This window comes from Sander lucioperca, chromosome 7 (genome assembly GCF_008315115.2).
Source record: "Sander lucioperca isolate FBNREF2018 chromosome 7, SLUC_FBN_1.2, whole genome shotgun sequence".
Lineage (NCBI taxonomy): Eukaryota > Metazoa > Chordata > Actinopteri > Perciformes > Percidae > Sander > Sander lucioperca.
This window is the reverse complement of record NC_050179.1, coordinates 7,538,591-7,555,122: the sequence shown is the minus strand read 5'-3', so window position 1 is coordinate 7,555,122 and position 16,532 is coordinate 7,538,591. Positions and strand designations below refer to the sequence as shown.

The 16,532-nt window shown below is 39.5% G+C and overlaps 1 protein-coding gene across 2 annotated transcripts in view; it reads left to right on the top strand.

The window, feature by feature from the left end:
- The first annotated feature begins 2,096 nt into the window (after positions 1-2,096).
- The window catches only part of LOC116038720 (PDZ domain-containing RING finger protein 4-like), a 136,245-nt gene continuing 121,809 nt past the window's right edge, over positions 2,097-16,532 (top strand). The window contains exons 1-2 of one of the 2 annotated variants that reach the window (XM_036003456.1): positions 2,097-2,865; positions 3,028-3,123. In XM_036003456.1, the coding sequence (XP_035859349.1) occupies positions 2,476-2,865; positions 3,028-3,123 (486 nt within the window). In that variant the 5' untranslated portion in view covers positions 2,097-2,475. The remainder of the gene's footprint in view (positions 2,866-3,027; positions 3,124-16,532) is intronic. The other variant, XM_031283312.2, reaches the window with a different exon arrangement.

The following is a 16,532-nucleotide window of genomic DNA, read 5'->3' as shown; positions in this document are numbered from 1 at the left end:
CTAAAATAGGGGATGACTAAAACAAACCTTAAAGGACATACAATATGTTACACCAACCACAACAGTTATTTTTATTGATATAATGTACAAGAATACACAGATAAGGAACTTGAACATGACGAAATATGCTAAATATACCAATACATTTAACCAAAGTTTGCCTTTGCTATGATAGACTTTGTAGAGCAATATTAGTCATGGAAAAACTATCTCACCACTCTATTTAGTTTTGGAGGCTTTTGGTCATATCACAAAATCTCAGCAACAGATGGAGTTGAGGTCCAAAAGTTCATTCTTGACGTTGGAAACAGCATTGAGAAAAAAATCTCACCACAGGGTCCATTGAGTAGCCGGGCTGGAAATTTCAATCGCATCACACAATCTTGATCTTTATCATATTAATTGCACTGAATAAAGATTGAAAATGTAATGAGAAAGTCCCAGTTATAAGTTTTAGTTCACAGTAAGTCAGCCTGAGTTCACTGGTGAATGAATTATGAATTGAGTCTGAAATACTGATGTTATTGTTATAAGATTGGAAGTCCATCCAATAAAGCCAGTATTACACACACCCTAGGAGAATATTTCCAGTTTGGCAGTTTCCCTTTAAACATACACACAAAGCAATGTCAAAGGTTGTAAGAACTGCTATCAAATATAGACAGACTCTCCACTGGGGTCGGACAATTGGTGGTCTTAGGTGCTTTTCGCACCTTGTTGGAAGAAAAAAAACACTTGATCACTAACTGTATGTCCTTAGTCATTGCTGCCTTGGGACTTAAGTATTTTATCCTGTAACTTTAGACTGGTTATGTGTGAAAGTGTTTCAGCGCTCACAAACCAAATAAGAGAAACTAGAGCATAATTTATGATTTATGAGTATCTTCCATTATCAAGTCAAGTGCTCAATTTATGTGTGGATTTCAACCATGTCTGTCTCCAGGAGAAAGCTATTCTTTAAATATATCAGATAGCCATTCAATCTGTCCTCCCTTACAGATAAGGCCAACTCTGTCAATGTCTAGTTTTTCAGGCAGAAACAGCTGTTGGAGTTTTGTCTCCTATCAGGTATCCAGCAGATGAAAAGCAGATTGATATCACTTCTCTTCATGGATTAGGTCAGACCAAATGAATCAGATTTTAGATACTTATTGAGCTTTAAGTCATCTCTCCGTTTCAATCAGGGGTCTTAATGGTTATTCACTGAAATCAGCTCACAGAGAGAACAAAAGATGGAGAACTTTTTTTCAGTGGCTTATCGGTCCAAGCATATGGCCTGTGTGATAGGTCTGATCCCAGGTGGCGGTGTAACACTTTCCTCCAAAAACACACTCACAGGCTGCCGCTTGATTCAGTCTGACTGCTCCTCCAGATCCTATCCACCAGACTTTAAACTCATACAGTTCTGGAAATATAGCTATTTGCTGACCGTTGATTTTTAAATGATTTAATTATCACATTATAAAGTTATACACGTGCTACAATTTCATTTTGCAGTGATTGGCAGGAAGAAAAATACACTCCTCTGACCTCCTTGAGCATGTGTTTTTGCAGACAGGTGTGCAGTCCCAGGAAAGATTGTGCTATTGTCTTTGTAAATCTACACCTGTTCTTTGACAGCTCAGACAACACAAAACATACTTTAAAGTGGTGCACAGCAGACTAGAACCAGACTGCTGCTGCTGGGAGACCTGAAACATGACGCCCTCCCTGAGATGCCTGCAATATGTCATGCTGTGTCAGCGTAAGACTGTCCGGGACTCATGCAGGAAGGCTTTATTAGTGAAGGTTTTCATGCAGATATTGTGTTACAAGCCATGGTTTAACCACTGAAGGACCATCAAAGTTTCACTGACATGCCATCACTGCAGAACCTGTTCCAGAGGTAAACTAAATGAATATAATAGGGTTAAGATGAGGCACAATAAAACCCCATTGATAATGCCAATCATGATGTGGACTGTTAAATTGACTTGTTTCAATCTCAATTTGAGGGCTCTGTTGCCAAGAAAACCATTTGAAAGTGTGTGATAGAATGAGCGACCTCTGCTGGTGAGGATTTATGACACACATCATCAAGTGCACAGCACCAATCATAGCTGGACACAATTAAATCAAACAAAACTAAATTAAACTGCACAAAAAACTACCGGTAAATATGGTTTTACACCGGACGTTAAATTAAAGTCTAAAACATTATAGGCCTATGAGTTTATGTGAACAGCAGGAAAAATACAATGACCCTGACCAGAGAGAGCAGAAGTGAGTCAGCAGGCTGACGTTTTCTCCTCAGACACATTTCACTCCTCAGAGCAACATCTCATGTCGTGCGAGAAGTGGCGCGGCCCCTCAGCTCAGCGTGAGCTACGCAGACCGGTCAAACTTTCAGTGCACTCACGCTTTCATGTGTTCAGACTTGTAAAATAACTTTGTCATAACTCTTTGACTGCACAGGAAAAGTTGCTTGCGCAAACTATGTGCGCTGATTGCCCAACTCCTTACGCGGAAAAGGACCCAATCGGGATGAAGTCGCAAACAGAGCTCCAGACGGGCCATCGTGGTGAAGGTGTTTGTAAGAAAGGATGCGGGCTCCTGCTGTCCTGTGAGGTTATTAACGGAGGGGACCACTGTTGTGTGGACGCGCTCCGCACGGTCACCGATGCGCTGGAAGAAAAAAGCGCAACATTGGAGCATGAAACCCGGATGGCGAGGCTCAGGTGGAACAGAAGGGAGCAGTCCCTGTTAGCCCAGGTGTCAACTCTGCAAAACGAGGCCCAGCTATCGGCTCTCAAGTACCAACGGAGACTGCACCAATACATGCTGCACATCAGCAGCATTGCAGAGCAGGTCACTGGGTATTACAAGGTGAGAGGGATGATTTATTTGATGCGTGCATGTGGTGCAACAACTGCAATAATCTTGGGAAAAGTATGATTTATGGTTTCACTTTGAGTCAAGACTGGATGTTAAATATACTGAAACATGGTAGGCTGATTAACACACTTTTGTATTTGTTGGCTGAATTAGAGAGATGTGAGAACGGCTGCAGACACGCAGAGCCAGATATCAGATATAGCAACATGTGCAGAGGGAACGCCACAGGAGCAGCTCAACGCACCAGAGGTAAGCAGTGCACACTCACTGCGCACAGCTTCTGTATCTGTATTCTTTCCATTTAAGTGCTGGAAACAGTTATGGCTCATGCATAAAAGTTTTAGAACACAAGCGTGTGTTTATCCGAAATGGCCAGCGGCCACTGTTGCTGCCCACTAAGACACTTCCCAATGTTGTTGATATTAGGGATTGGGTGTTTTTAAAAGCAGAGCTCTTGTGCACCAGGATTTTGCCTCTTCTTACTTTGTTTCACCTGCTGCCACAGCTCAATCATAACCCTGCTGAAAGATGATTCTTTGTGTAAATGTTGACTTTGGGATCACAGTGAATGCTACAGTATGGAGTGGCATAACAAACTCTGAGTGAAGACCGTTTATAGAAAATAATCTCTCCTCACACCCTGTTGTCATTTGCTATGTTGTGGTCTATTTTTCTCACAGCGAGAGTGTGTTAATTGACGAATGAATTTGTTTTATAAATACCAAGTTGAAAATGTTGTATCTATTCAATACAGTGTATGCATTTGCCAGCAATACCTGATCTCCTCAGTGCCCCAGTTAGAACTTTGTCACACCTCCTACTTCTGTGGAGGATTCCATTCATGTCCTAGATTTCAACTTGTTCTGTCCATCCATTTGAAGTGATCTTCATCATTTTCTTTGGGTTTCAGCTGATCCAATGCTATTATCTATGTAGTGTCCTACCTTTTCTGGAAAGTTTGAGGTCAGAAAACCTTATCACATTTCACTTAGAATCACGGCATCCTATAGCTGTAGTCCAGCCTTGCAAAGAAAAATGGAACCCAAACATTTCTTAGTAGAAAAACCAGATGACATTTCATTGAAATTGTGCTCTATATTACAAATTATGCAAATTATGATAGTTTCTACGGACAGTATATGAGTGAGCATCTTCTTCAATGCCTTGAGCCCCATTTGGACTTTTTACATATGCCTGCTGGAGCCATGCTAGAAAATGAAAAATACTAGAAAACTAAATACTCTCAATGTTGTGTTTGGTGTATGTAATTTACAGGCTAAACTATATGGACATGTTTTCTAGCTGCTTCTCAATCTTTGCTATTGCAGGGAATAATTTATTAAATCTCCCCATGTCTGTCTATAGCTAAAAAAAGCTCTTGTTTTAGTAAGCTCACAAGGTAGCCTAAAAGTTTGTGTTATTAACCATCCAGTCAGAGACTGTTGTTTGGGCTGCTGCTGAGGGTGGATGGGTTTAATCTAGGTGACGGTCAAATAAAGTATCTCTCTAATTGCCTACGACATGCTGTGAGTGCAACAGACTCACTTTTGATTAATGTGGAAAACTGTTCTCTTTCCTCTGCCAGTGCTGGGCAGAAACGCACCAAGCATCTATTTTCAGCTCTCTTTTTTCTTGTCTAAAAACTCCACTCTAATGCCTGTTTAATAGTTTTCTCACTGTGTGTTTTCTTCTTTTGCTTTCCAAATGGATTTTCCAATACTTGAGAGAGATTGGTTGCAGTTCATCAAACAAAGTTTTACAGTTTAGTGGAAATCCACTTTGTTGGATGGGCTTTCTGTCTGCATGGACAACAGAGTTGGATGACCAGTAAACATCCCAGTAGCAGTTATGGATTGTCCCACTCAAGGTCTCTTTGTGTGGATGGAAAGCCTAATTGACCCTCTGCTAAGCCTCTTTACTTACTGTTACGTCGGTCAAGCTTTCCGTTCTACTGTAGCATGGCACACATGCATTTTTAAAACAATGGTTCCCAACACAGCCATGGCGAGCAGATTTAGCCCTAGCTAGCTATTTAGCTAATTGAGTTTAGCTTTAACTTGTGAGTTGGTTGAAACCGAAAGTCTCTGATGTAATGCGAAAAGACCGAGGCTGAAGCTACATATCAAAGCCAAAAAGTCAGCAGCCTCACAACCTACCCACCAACCATGTAGAGGACATTGAAATAGAGCTGTGTCATTGTTCTTACAGTATATTGCAAGTTTGCTAATTAGCCTTCATATTATGGTTGGGTATGATAATGAAATAGACTTATTTTGTTCTAACATAACTCTGTTTGGATGCCTGCTATAGAAACACATAACAGCAATAGGTTACATTTATGCTTAATTGTTCCCATTTTGTTTTTGCTTCACTTTTACAAGAGATAATGGCTTTGGGGATGTGGATTAGTTGATGAATTTGGCAACCGCAATGCTAACTCGAGTTTGGCTGGGTTTGCTGAATAAAGAGCAGGTTGGAGCTGCTAACGATATCCTAAAGTCTGATGTATTAACTTAGCTTGCAGGACTGGCTCCCACACCATTGGGGGTACTATATTACACACAATTGGGCCAGTTCTAAAAGTTTTTTTTTAACACAACCTGTAGCCCCACAAAAAATGTAGTCAGCTAGCGTTAATGATATGCTCTTTGATTTTGGAGCTACACTTGTTACTTATGTATATAGTTGGGCATGCTAAACACACTTTTTATTCAATTCCTAACAATTAGTTCTTGTGTTTTGGAAAAGCTAAAAAAATTCGTATTACTGTCCCATGCACACCGCTTCATTATGTGGAGAAAGCTTTACAGGCCTGCCGTGCTAGGTTACGGTTGCTATGATTGTGCAATCGCTGTTCGGGGGACGGGTTTAGCGAGTCGTTCATTGATGTGCTGGTTGGCTTAATTAATTGAGTTACACCTTGCGTAATGGTTTCTTCTTTTTTTTTTTTTTGCCTTAGTGGTTTGTGGACAATGGCATTATTGTTAAAAACATGAACAAAGAAGCTTTGAGTCTATTGTTGAAGTGGCTCCAGCAACTAGGCAGTTCCATAGATGCCAGTTGTTCTTTATTGTCAATGATCCTGATGGCTGCTGTAGAAAACAGCTTGCTGAGAGCTTGTTCAGTGTTGTGTGTGTGTGTGAAAGGAGATAAATACAGAGAAGACTGTGACTTAATGTGATTTACAGCACATTTTTCCATGTACCTCAGAGATGTGCTGATCTAGATCCAGCTGATCTGTTCACTGGGCTGACAGTGAATGCAGTCGGTGGCTGTGTGTGAGTCAGCCTGTTCTGCTATGTTGAAAAGGGATAATGGAAGCAAGACTCAGTATTGAAACGGTCTAACAGGATTAGTCACTGCTGCAAAAACATACAGTCGTCCCCATTTGTCCATATCTTTGTTTAAAACCAGATGAATACACAAATGAAACCCCAGTTGAGGTAAACAGTCCCAATCCTCCTCTTGTCTCCAGCCAACATCCCCCAAAATCCAAAAATTAAAGTCAGTTTTGAAACTAAGGAACATTTTCATGTAATCCACAATGGACAGTTTCTTTTCATCATCCATTACCAACGCTTTTGTGTCTACTGCACAGGAGAGTAAAAATCTATTTTGTTGACCCAGACTGTGGCCGCAACACTTCAGGGAAGGGCTATTGACAGAAACACTGAAGCCCTTTCACCTGTTTGAGAGTGAGAGTACAGTAGCTCCAGCTAATTCTTCTTTTTGTTCAGATCAAGAGAAAAGAAAGGGTCAGGGTAGAGTGAGGAAATGAGTGGATAGCACACAACTGGAGTATCGGTCTCATCAAAATCCAATCTTGCATGAGAGCTGGGAACAAAAGCAGGCCAGTTTGTTTGCTTCAATAACAAAAGATTACATGAAAAGATTGCGTCACAACAAGAGAAAAGATAGATTTAGGACCTCTGCTTTTATGTCAGTTTATTTGATGTTTTTCTTGTCCAGACTGAACCCCAAAATACAATGATAAACAAGTGAATATCTTTTCCCCATTAAAGTTGGGTATTGGTGTGGTTGAAAAAAAAAAAAATCTAATTTAACTACCTGAGAAATACAAGAAAACATGTTTATATTTCGCTGCAAACAAAGGCAGATGTCTTATGGTCAAATCAGTTCGGCGCACAGTAGTACACATCTTTTTACTGCTTGTCTAGACAGCTTCATAGTCTCTTTGTGCTCCAATTCCCCAAAGCACTTTACTGAAAATGAAAGAGAATGCTTGTATTCAGATAAAATAGCTTAAAGTCATTGGTTTACCGTTTGCTGCCTGTCCCTCACAGCTGACAGATCAAGAAAATGGGATTGGTTGGAAATGGAAATTGAGTCGATCTAACAGTCCCTTTTAAACTTGTGTTTACATATGGGGTTGCCATGTCTTGTGTGCTTTAGCCCTCTGGAGGTGTTTTCTGTACCTGTTCTGCTCTGTTTGGGACGTCATTTACCCAGAATTTACATGGCAGCTGTTTATCCTTCGCCTGTGAGAGAGGGACCGCCCTGCTCACCATTTCCTATTTCCTCTCCAATTCCACACACACACACACACACACACACACACACACACACACACACACACACACACACACACACACACACACACACACACACACACACACACACAGCTGCTAAAACAAACAGCTTGCATTCATTTAGATTTATCAATTCAGATACATTTGATTTAGTTAAACACATAATTATTCAATGCCTTTTAGCAGCATTTAGACTTCTTATTTAATGTTGGTGTGAAACGGTGTTGGTTTGGCAACAAAATGTTTTTTCCAAAGCTCTTGGCAAGTGCCCCTGTTTTCTAATTAGGCAAATATTGAGATAAGGATATTCCAAATTCTAGGGTTGTGGATTTTGACCAACCAAGAGCAGTGGCTGGCTGTAGAGTAAACCATGCACCTTTTGTGGGTTTTGTTCTTCACTGTTAACGTCTGTTTGTGTGTGTTTGCATGTATTTACTCAAGCAGTCCAGGTCTGTTGTTTTAGGCAAGAGGTGTGAAAAAGAAAACTGTTCGACTAAAGACCACCACGCTCGTAAAAGAGGAGCACTGGGTAAATTTGTCCCTACCTGCTGAAAGGCCCCTTTTGAATGTCGGTGGGATGTTGGTTAGTTTGGTCTGTGGGAGGTTGGAGAGTAAATCATCATGAACTCAGATGAACTGTTTGGATTTTCCCACTCTGATGACAATTTATGTTCCTAATTAGATGCATTCGTTGGAAACATCGGCAGAGTAAAATATACAGCTATATTATAGGGGTGTGACAAGACACTCAGCTCACGAGACGAGACACGAGATTGGGTTCACGAGAACGAGACGAGATTTTAACACTATTTTAAAGAAAACTTAAATGATGAAATATTACCAGAAAAATTGTCTTTTATTCAATTGAAAGTCACAAAATGAAAAATGAGCACTGTGAAAGGTTTTGCCACAAACTCAAATGGCTTCCTAACCTCTTCAGACCGGATAACTGCGGCGCCCCTCTCTCCTCCCAAACCCATCCCTACAACCTATTAAATCAAATCATTATTAATTTCTTACACTGCACTCTAACTTTTATTCCTGTATTATCTTATTCTTTTTTTAGCCCATTTTATTTTCATGACCGCTCTCTGTGAAACGTGCAGAGAGGACAGAGAAGCTTACGCACTCTCAGGTACCAAAATTTGGCACCAATTGATTTAATGTGAATTTGTTCTGAGTAGTAACGACGTAATTCTGCACTTGTGTATTGATATCGCGAGACAACTTTTAACCTCGACAAGAAATATCGTAACGTTTTAATCTCACGAGATCTTGTCACACCTCTACCATATTACATAGCAGCCTCTTTGTGTGTACGTGCCTTGGTTTATTAGATACACCTAGCTAATATTAATGCCTTCCAATACAGCTGCCAGCAGTAAATTCTTTCTTAATGAAGGTTATAATAATGGTCAGTTTGTTTGTTATATTTATTTATTCGTTTCTATTATCTCATTTATATAAATGGGGTGGACAAAATATTTGTATAATGCACCACAATTCAGTAATTCAACAAACACAGAATTAAGTTTAACCTTCAGAGGTACAGCTCTTCAATTGTCATAATACTTAGAGTATGTTTTGTTTGCTTTAAAATACTGTATGTGGGGAATGCAATTCATTGGTTTACAATTGTCTGACTCAACGGATACATTGCTGGGATAAAGCCTGACATCTGGCGTGTCTCTCGCACGCTGGATTTCCCTCCCCTCTCGCTATCTCTGCTCTCAGGGCTTAGTGTTAGCCAGGACGGTTTTGATTGGTTTAAAGAAATATAAACATGCTATAGCATTGTTTTTTCCCTATCCCAGAATAGATAGGCGGTGTAGCCAGACCAGACGATTAGTCGATCAAAAGAAAATTCATAATCTATTAATCAATTAAAAATGCCAACCATTCACAGGTTTTAGCTTCTCAACTGTGAGGATATCTTTGTAAACTGAATACTTTTGGACCTTGGGCTGTGGGTGATTGTCATATATATAACATTTTTCTGACATTTTATACACCAAACTATTAGAGATCAGATTAATAAATGTTGAAAAAATTGATAATTGCAGCCTATACAGACATCACTCCTAGCATTAGACAAATAGCAGTGACTATATTTCGTCTTTTGTGAAGCTTTACTATGTGTTTGCATCTGTCAAACTTTATTTGTGCAAATGCGCTTGCTTCTTCTTTGTTACAATATGGTCCCAGTATCAACTTTCTCTCTATCTGCCGACAGTTTCCCTGCTGTTTTTTCCCAGGAACAAGGTTTGAGCAGATGTTCATGTATTGCAGCTCAGTCCTATGCTGTATCTTCGCTCTCAGGTGTACTGCAGGAAGCATTCGGTGACTGGAGTGATTTATCATTTCAGTTATCCAGGAGGAGAACGCTTGGCTTTATTCACACCTTAATGACTGTAGCCCACCACTCTCTGCTGCTTTTCTGTGAACTAAAGTGAGAGCCTCGAGTTCGGAATTCATCAGCCAACATCTGGAAAAGAGCCTAGTGTCAAAGAGGCTGTAAACTGGGAGGCTGAATAGAAACTGCTGAACTTTCCAGGTCACTTCCTAGTGTGGTATTTTAAAGGATCCCACTGCGTACATGTAACTGCTTATTTATACTGAGGCACATGCACAGACATACATTCATACATATGTACAGACAGAATTTTGTAATATATATATATATATATATATATATATATATATATATATATATATATACACACACTGTTCTAACACACACTTATTATACACAACTGGCACAGATGATGTATTACCCCTACCCCACTTATAACTGATGTCACGGAACGCTCCAATGTACACGAGAGCTCTCGTGCAAACAAATGCTGTTTTCTGTCTTCTAGTGTGATGAGAAAATGGCTTGTTGTAAAGTTGATTCAACAACTAAATATCTGTCATCCAATCGAAAATCAGGCGCCCCCTCTGTTCCCACCCTTACCACCACTGGGAGGTTTGGTTAGTCAGTGACCTCATGCCTTTTGAACTCACATGCACTTACTGATTTTCCTCTAGTCTTGATAAACATGTGGCTTAACCTACAGCTGTTACAGGGAGATTACAGTGAAAGCCTTGAGTCAGCATACACAACCAGCTGCATGTATACACACACACACACACACACACACACACACGCACACACACACACACACACACACACACACACACACACACACACACACACACACACACACACACACACACACACACACACACACACACACACACACACAGCTGTGGCTACTCTATCATCAGGAGTGTGTAAATGAGGTAAAGTTGTGGCTAGAGCCAGTGCTCTCCTACCAAGTTAAACACAACATGGCCATTGCCAGTATCATGGCAGTATTATTCATAATCAATTATTTGAAAGTTAATTAAGCAGTTTGATAAGAACAATCAAAAGTATTAATTTTTAAATATAATAATAATAATAATAATAATAATAATAATAATAATAATAATATTAAGTAAATATTGTCTAATATGACCAGGTATTTTTTAAGCTCCTATATGTAGATATTTTATGTAATTTCAGCATGTTTCAAATTATTGTGAGAGCATAAGTGTTACAAATTACACAGTCCTTGTGATTGTTGTTGAAATGTAATGTGTTGTTTTAACCCAATTTTATAGGGCTAACCCGAATGCTTGGAAGCTTCGACCATTGCCATGGTAATTGGCATCCATAAGTATTGGATTGATTGCTTTGTTTTTTTTAAGCGTTTTGTCATCCAATCCACACTGACGCTGTCTTCCCTAAACGTGTCTGCCCGTCACTCGTCTGTCAGCAGCAGCCGACCTTTATATTCCCTCCCACCATAGCGAGGGGAATCTGCTGTAGTGAAACAGGCAAGCTCAAGGAGTGGGAGCCGAGATCAATAAATCTAGGGAGTCAGTGTGAAGTGTATCTGTTCCGGGAGACGTACAAGCGACAGATGCCAAAAACACTTCACAAAATGCTTTCTATGTGGCTTGGCAGTCCGCTTGCTTTTCGTGGTTTATTTATAACTAGAATTTTCGACCGTAATTCCGAAGGAAAATGACGGGAAAGTGAGGGGACAGTGAACAAGAGAGAGAGAAGGAAAGAGAGAGCGACCAGCGCTTTGGTTAACATTGCGAGATAGGACATGGTCTTGATGGAGGTCACTCTCAGAGTGCCTTTCTACTGTGTTTGGGTGAGTGGCTAGATTAGTTATCAGCAGGCATCGTCATCAGCCATAGTGTCTTTTTATTATTATATTATATATTATTGCAATAATGCCTATCAGCAGTCAGTGCACTTGTCCACTGATGAAACAAATTTTAGATTTTAATCAAAGACTTTTCGTCATGGTCACACTAGTACATAAAACAACTTAGAGTAGCAGCCAGCACTGAGCTGTCCTCAAGTCTATTGTCAGTTAAGCCTGAACCCATAATAACTGCATAGGCCTCACACTGTTGAATTACAGATAATCTGCAGGGTTGAAAATGCCTCCGTGGATCATGTTGGGCTACACATCATGGCCTTTGTCAGAGAAGACCGTGACATTACCTTTAGCCTTTCACTGGAAGTGCAGTATCATCAAAGCACCATGCCTGCAGACTGTATTTACTGCACATTCATCTGCAAACTGAATTAAGGCTGCCTCTGCTTTTGTCGACAGGAGGATTAGGACTTAATTACATCTGGGCAGAGGCTGCCATATAGTCAGAAACAACCATACAGTGGGAGACTGGTGCAGTGCATTAGGGAGGTGTTGAGGAGAGGGATAAGCCTGTGTAATATATGCCAGGTGTGTCCAGGGTATTAGCAAACACTGGCACGGCACTGTGCGCCTGCCAAGACAAGGGATCAAAACAAGCCTACCCATTTGAATCAACGCTCGCCTGTGTCGTGCATTGTTGAGTACAAGAAAACCGTACAACTTTTTGTTTTAGCTCTGCAGACAGTAGCATACAAAATGCAGGCACACACACATAATAAAATGTTGGCAGAAATTGCATTGGTTTATCGGTCAGTTCCCTCTTGTGGTATCTAGTCATGCAGACAGTTTTGGTTTTCTTTGTCTAGATTTGAAGATATCCATCTTTGAGATTTCTGCCTTCATCCCATTACAAAGGAGGAATTTTGTTTGTGGTACGAATGGCACTGAAAAATGAATTCATGTCCTCTTTCTTTTGGAAAATTCACAGACCTCACTATAAACAGCTTTCTCTGGGACAGTTTTTAAAAAAGCGGACTAGAGCAAGGCAATGCCTGGACAAATTCATATTTAAAAAAAATAAATATAACTGAACCAACTCTTTAAGAGTTTGTAGCTTTATCAGAGTCTATAAACATGCTAGAAGCTCCATGAGGCTGCACTTAGCCACAGTGATGCTTTGAGCTAAATGGCAGGACTAGAATACTATTATGGTCACATTGATAATGCTTACAAGCGGATGTTAAGCTGGTATAATTTCTTTCATCTTTGCCATCTTAGTTTAACGTGTTAGCATGCAAACATTTGATTATTAGCACTGAACACAAAGCACAGCTAATGCTGATGGGAATGTAATTAGTTGAGCAGGTATTTAGTCAAACTAAAGTATCTAAACATTGGCTTGATGGCGCTAGATGTAAAGTTAAGAGAAAAGTTAGAGATCACCATAGTTAGATTACAATTCATCCTGAGGGAAACATGAATGTGTGTTCCATACAGTTCCCAATTCCAACTGTGAACCTCACGGTGGCATTAGATGAAAAGTCTCAAGTCTCGAATCACCTTTCATTGTCTGATGAAATTTGATGGGATATTTCAGTCTGAACCAAAGTGACCGACCAACCAACATTGCCATCCCTACATGATTTAAATATTTCCATTGCATTCTGGAAAAAGTGAAATTCCTGTCTATCTTGCACATTTAACCACCTTGTTTGTCTTCACAAATTGTTTTTTGTTTGACCCCTGAGCAGCCAAAATAATAATCACTGCTCCTCAATTTCTACCTCGTAAAAACACAGACTTCCTTCCTCTTCCAGAAATGCCGCGTCATGAATATTAATTCTATTCCCTTATTTCTGTCTCAAAGACTCATCCCCATTATGCCATAATAATATGAACAGCAACATTCATTCTCAAGTCTTCCTCATCACTGTGAATGAGGGGGGCTACTTCCTATCATAGCCAGACTGGTGTTTGCCCGTTGTAGCGTGACTTCTTAGGAACTAGTTAGCAACAGGCTCAGAGTATTATTTTTGCAGCCAGATAGAACTGTTTAATTCTATTCCAATCATCACCTTCATGTTATTGCTAGAAATTAAAAAGGAAGCTCTAATGGATGTGTTTTTAATTAGCTAAATGGGCTTACAAAGAAAATTGAGTATGAATATTCATTATGATTACTGTTGTCCTACAGATAGCTACATTTTAATAATAATAGTTGCACTATCTTGAAAGGAAAGTAAATGTTATAAACAAGCATATTAAATGTTTTTTTTTTCATTGAAATCTTAAGCATTATGCAGTCATTTCATCACCATTGAATACATGATCGTCAGTATTTATAGTCTCAAAGGTCATCGTGTCGAATTATTGATATCACTATTCACGTTGAGTCACTTAAATCAAGTCTGAAAACTTCTAATGGCAAGTCTCAGTTGGAGTCTAAAGTCCAAAAGGAAAAGCCTTAAGTCACAAGTCAAATACAGGTATTTCAAGTCCCTGAATGCTGACCATTAAAAAGACAATTGGCACGGGAGCTTTCTTCTTTCAAAGCTGCGTTATTTATTTATTTATATATATATATATATATATATATATTTACATTTACATAACTGAGACCTTTAAATGCATAAGCCTTAATGATTAGTTTGAACATCCACAATTCAATGGCAACTGAGAAAAACTGTGGAAGCTGCTGATGCAGATTGTGTGATGCTATTGAACGATCCAGAGCAAGTGGACCTTGAGTTGAAATAATTTTGCCAATTGGCTGCCATATTTATTAGTGATAATACTTCATATTTATATACCACTTAGTAGAAGCTAATTGTCAGGCTTCCTGAAACATGCTGCCCTTTTGTCACCATGTTAAAGTTTCCACACAGTTAAAAAAAACTGTTTAAGGTGTCTTGTGGCGTTTTGTTGTAAAGTTATATTTACGTTCAGTATTTATGACAAAAACAGATTGGGGGTGCTCGTAAAGTCTAAAAATCTTGGTAAATGCATTTCCTCCATCGTTAAAAACGTTTTTACTAGTACTTGCTAGTGCATTGCTACATTTCTTGGCTGCCATCTGTTGTGGAATAGAACAAAACCTTCAGCAGGAATGTGTCTTGTGTTACTGCATGCTCTTGCACATGCATGACATACAAAGACAAATGTGGGGATCCACACATTGCTCCTTAGCACTCCCGGTGGCTAAAATCTCCACAGGGTACCTTTTTTAAGTGAGAGCAAAGACTGGATTATACTTCGTCCATTTTCATTACTTAAAAAGGAAACGTTTTTTAAATTGTGATGACTCTGGTTCCATATAAGCACCACTTTTGGTGATTGAGCTTCTTGCAAAGAGACTTGTGCAAATGCTTTAAGAGAAACTAATGTTAGTGTTTTCCCTCAAAAGGAGTATTACTGTACAAATCACGTGCTTTTTCATCATTTATAAGTACCACACAAGGGTGTGGCAGCCTGGATACGTGTTAGTTTGAATTTGCACTGTGTTTTCACAGCGCAGCACACATAAGTCAGTTTTTCTCTGCTTAATTTCCTGCTAATTGATCTCCACCATGTAGAGCAGGAGGCAGATAGCAATCTGCATGTGTGTTTATGTGTGTGTGTGTGTGTGTGTGTGTGTGTTTGTGTAACTACCGCCAACAATGAGCAGATCTATTGGACCACAGTACAGCTGGTGGTGTTGAGTCAGCATGTTGAGGTCACAGCACTGGTATTCGTACCAGACCTCCATCTGGTTGTACCAACAGAGAGCAACACCAATCTCTCACTACATCTGATTCTATCTCAGCGCTCCAGATTGGGTTTTGCTCCGCTGCAGCCTCCCCACATTGAGAACACATTCTTTTTGCACGTCATGTGTTTCTCATTAAGTGGCTTTTGTTTGGCAGATTAGGTAGAAACCGACTAAATCAAGTGTGTTGGTAAATATTTCTCCTGTGTGCACTGACTTGAGATCAGTATCAACATCCAAATTCTAACCTGAGTGGTACAGTAGTAGAGCTGTATGCATGTGGGAAGTGTAACAACACTATCTGACCAGCAGATGGCAGAAAGTACACATGTGCAGTCTCTCTTGAGTCTCTCTCTCAAGTCTTATTTGCAGCCTGCTACAGATGTTGGCAGGGCTGTTGATTTGTAGTTATTAAACTAATTGGGAGAGATGGGAATAGATTGCTTCATGAGAACTAGTTTAGATGTTTTGCATTTGGTCACAGAGATGTGTCTTTGACCTTTTTGCTGTACTTGAGGTCCTCAGTGACAACATATATTCAGTGTTGAATATTAAAAATGTTTGAATATTAAAAATGGGTGAAATCTGACAAATAATATGAATTATGTTAATTGTTCTTTTTTTATGTGGGTATTTTGGTGCATAGAAAGCATTTATTTTGCATCTTTTTTCCCATTTTACTTTTCAACTTAAAGATTTTCTGACCCATGCGAGTAGCAAAAGGGCCTCGTTTACTCTGAACTTTGGTGGTCATCGTTATTATGCAGAAGGAAACATAGATGCATGAAGCCATAAAAATTACTCTAAAAGTGGTAATACTGTCTTTTTAGATGTATTTATAAGAATCAGTCAAAATTGGAAACAAACGGTACATATACTGTACATAAATAAACTTGCGTCTGTTTGCATGTTTGTGAAATGTACTCTTCTGAGGACTGAATTGTGTGTCTTTGCTCTTGGTTTCCTCTGTATAGGAAAGCTCTTTAGGACAACTACATAAAAGAGCACCATCTCACCAATTATTGAAAGGATTTGGTGTTAATGTGCTGCTCTGCTCTCCCTCATATATCGTCTTCTCACCCCTTTTTAAAGTGGGTGTGTATGTGGTGTTGTATGGCTTGAACTAACTGTTAACTGTGAGAAGAAACTCTGCACAAAACA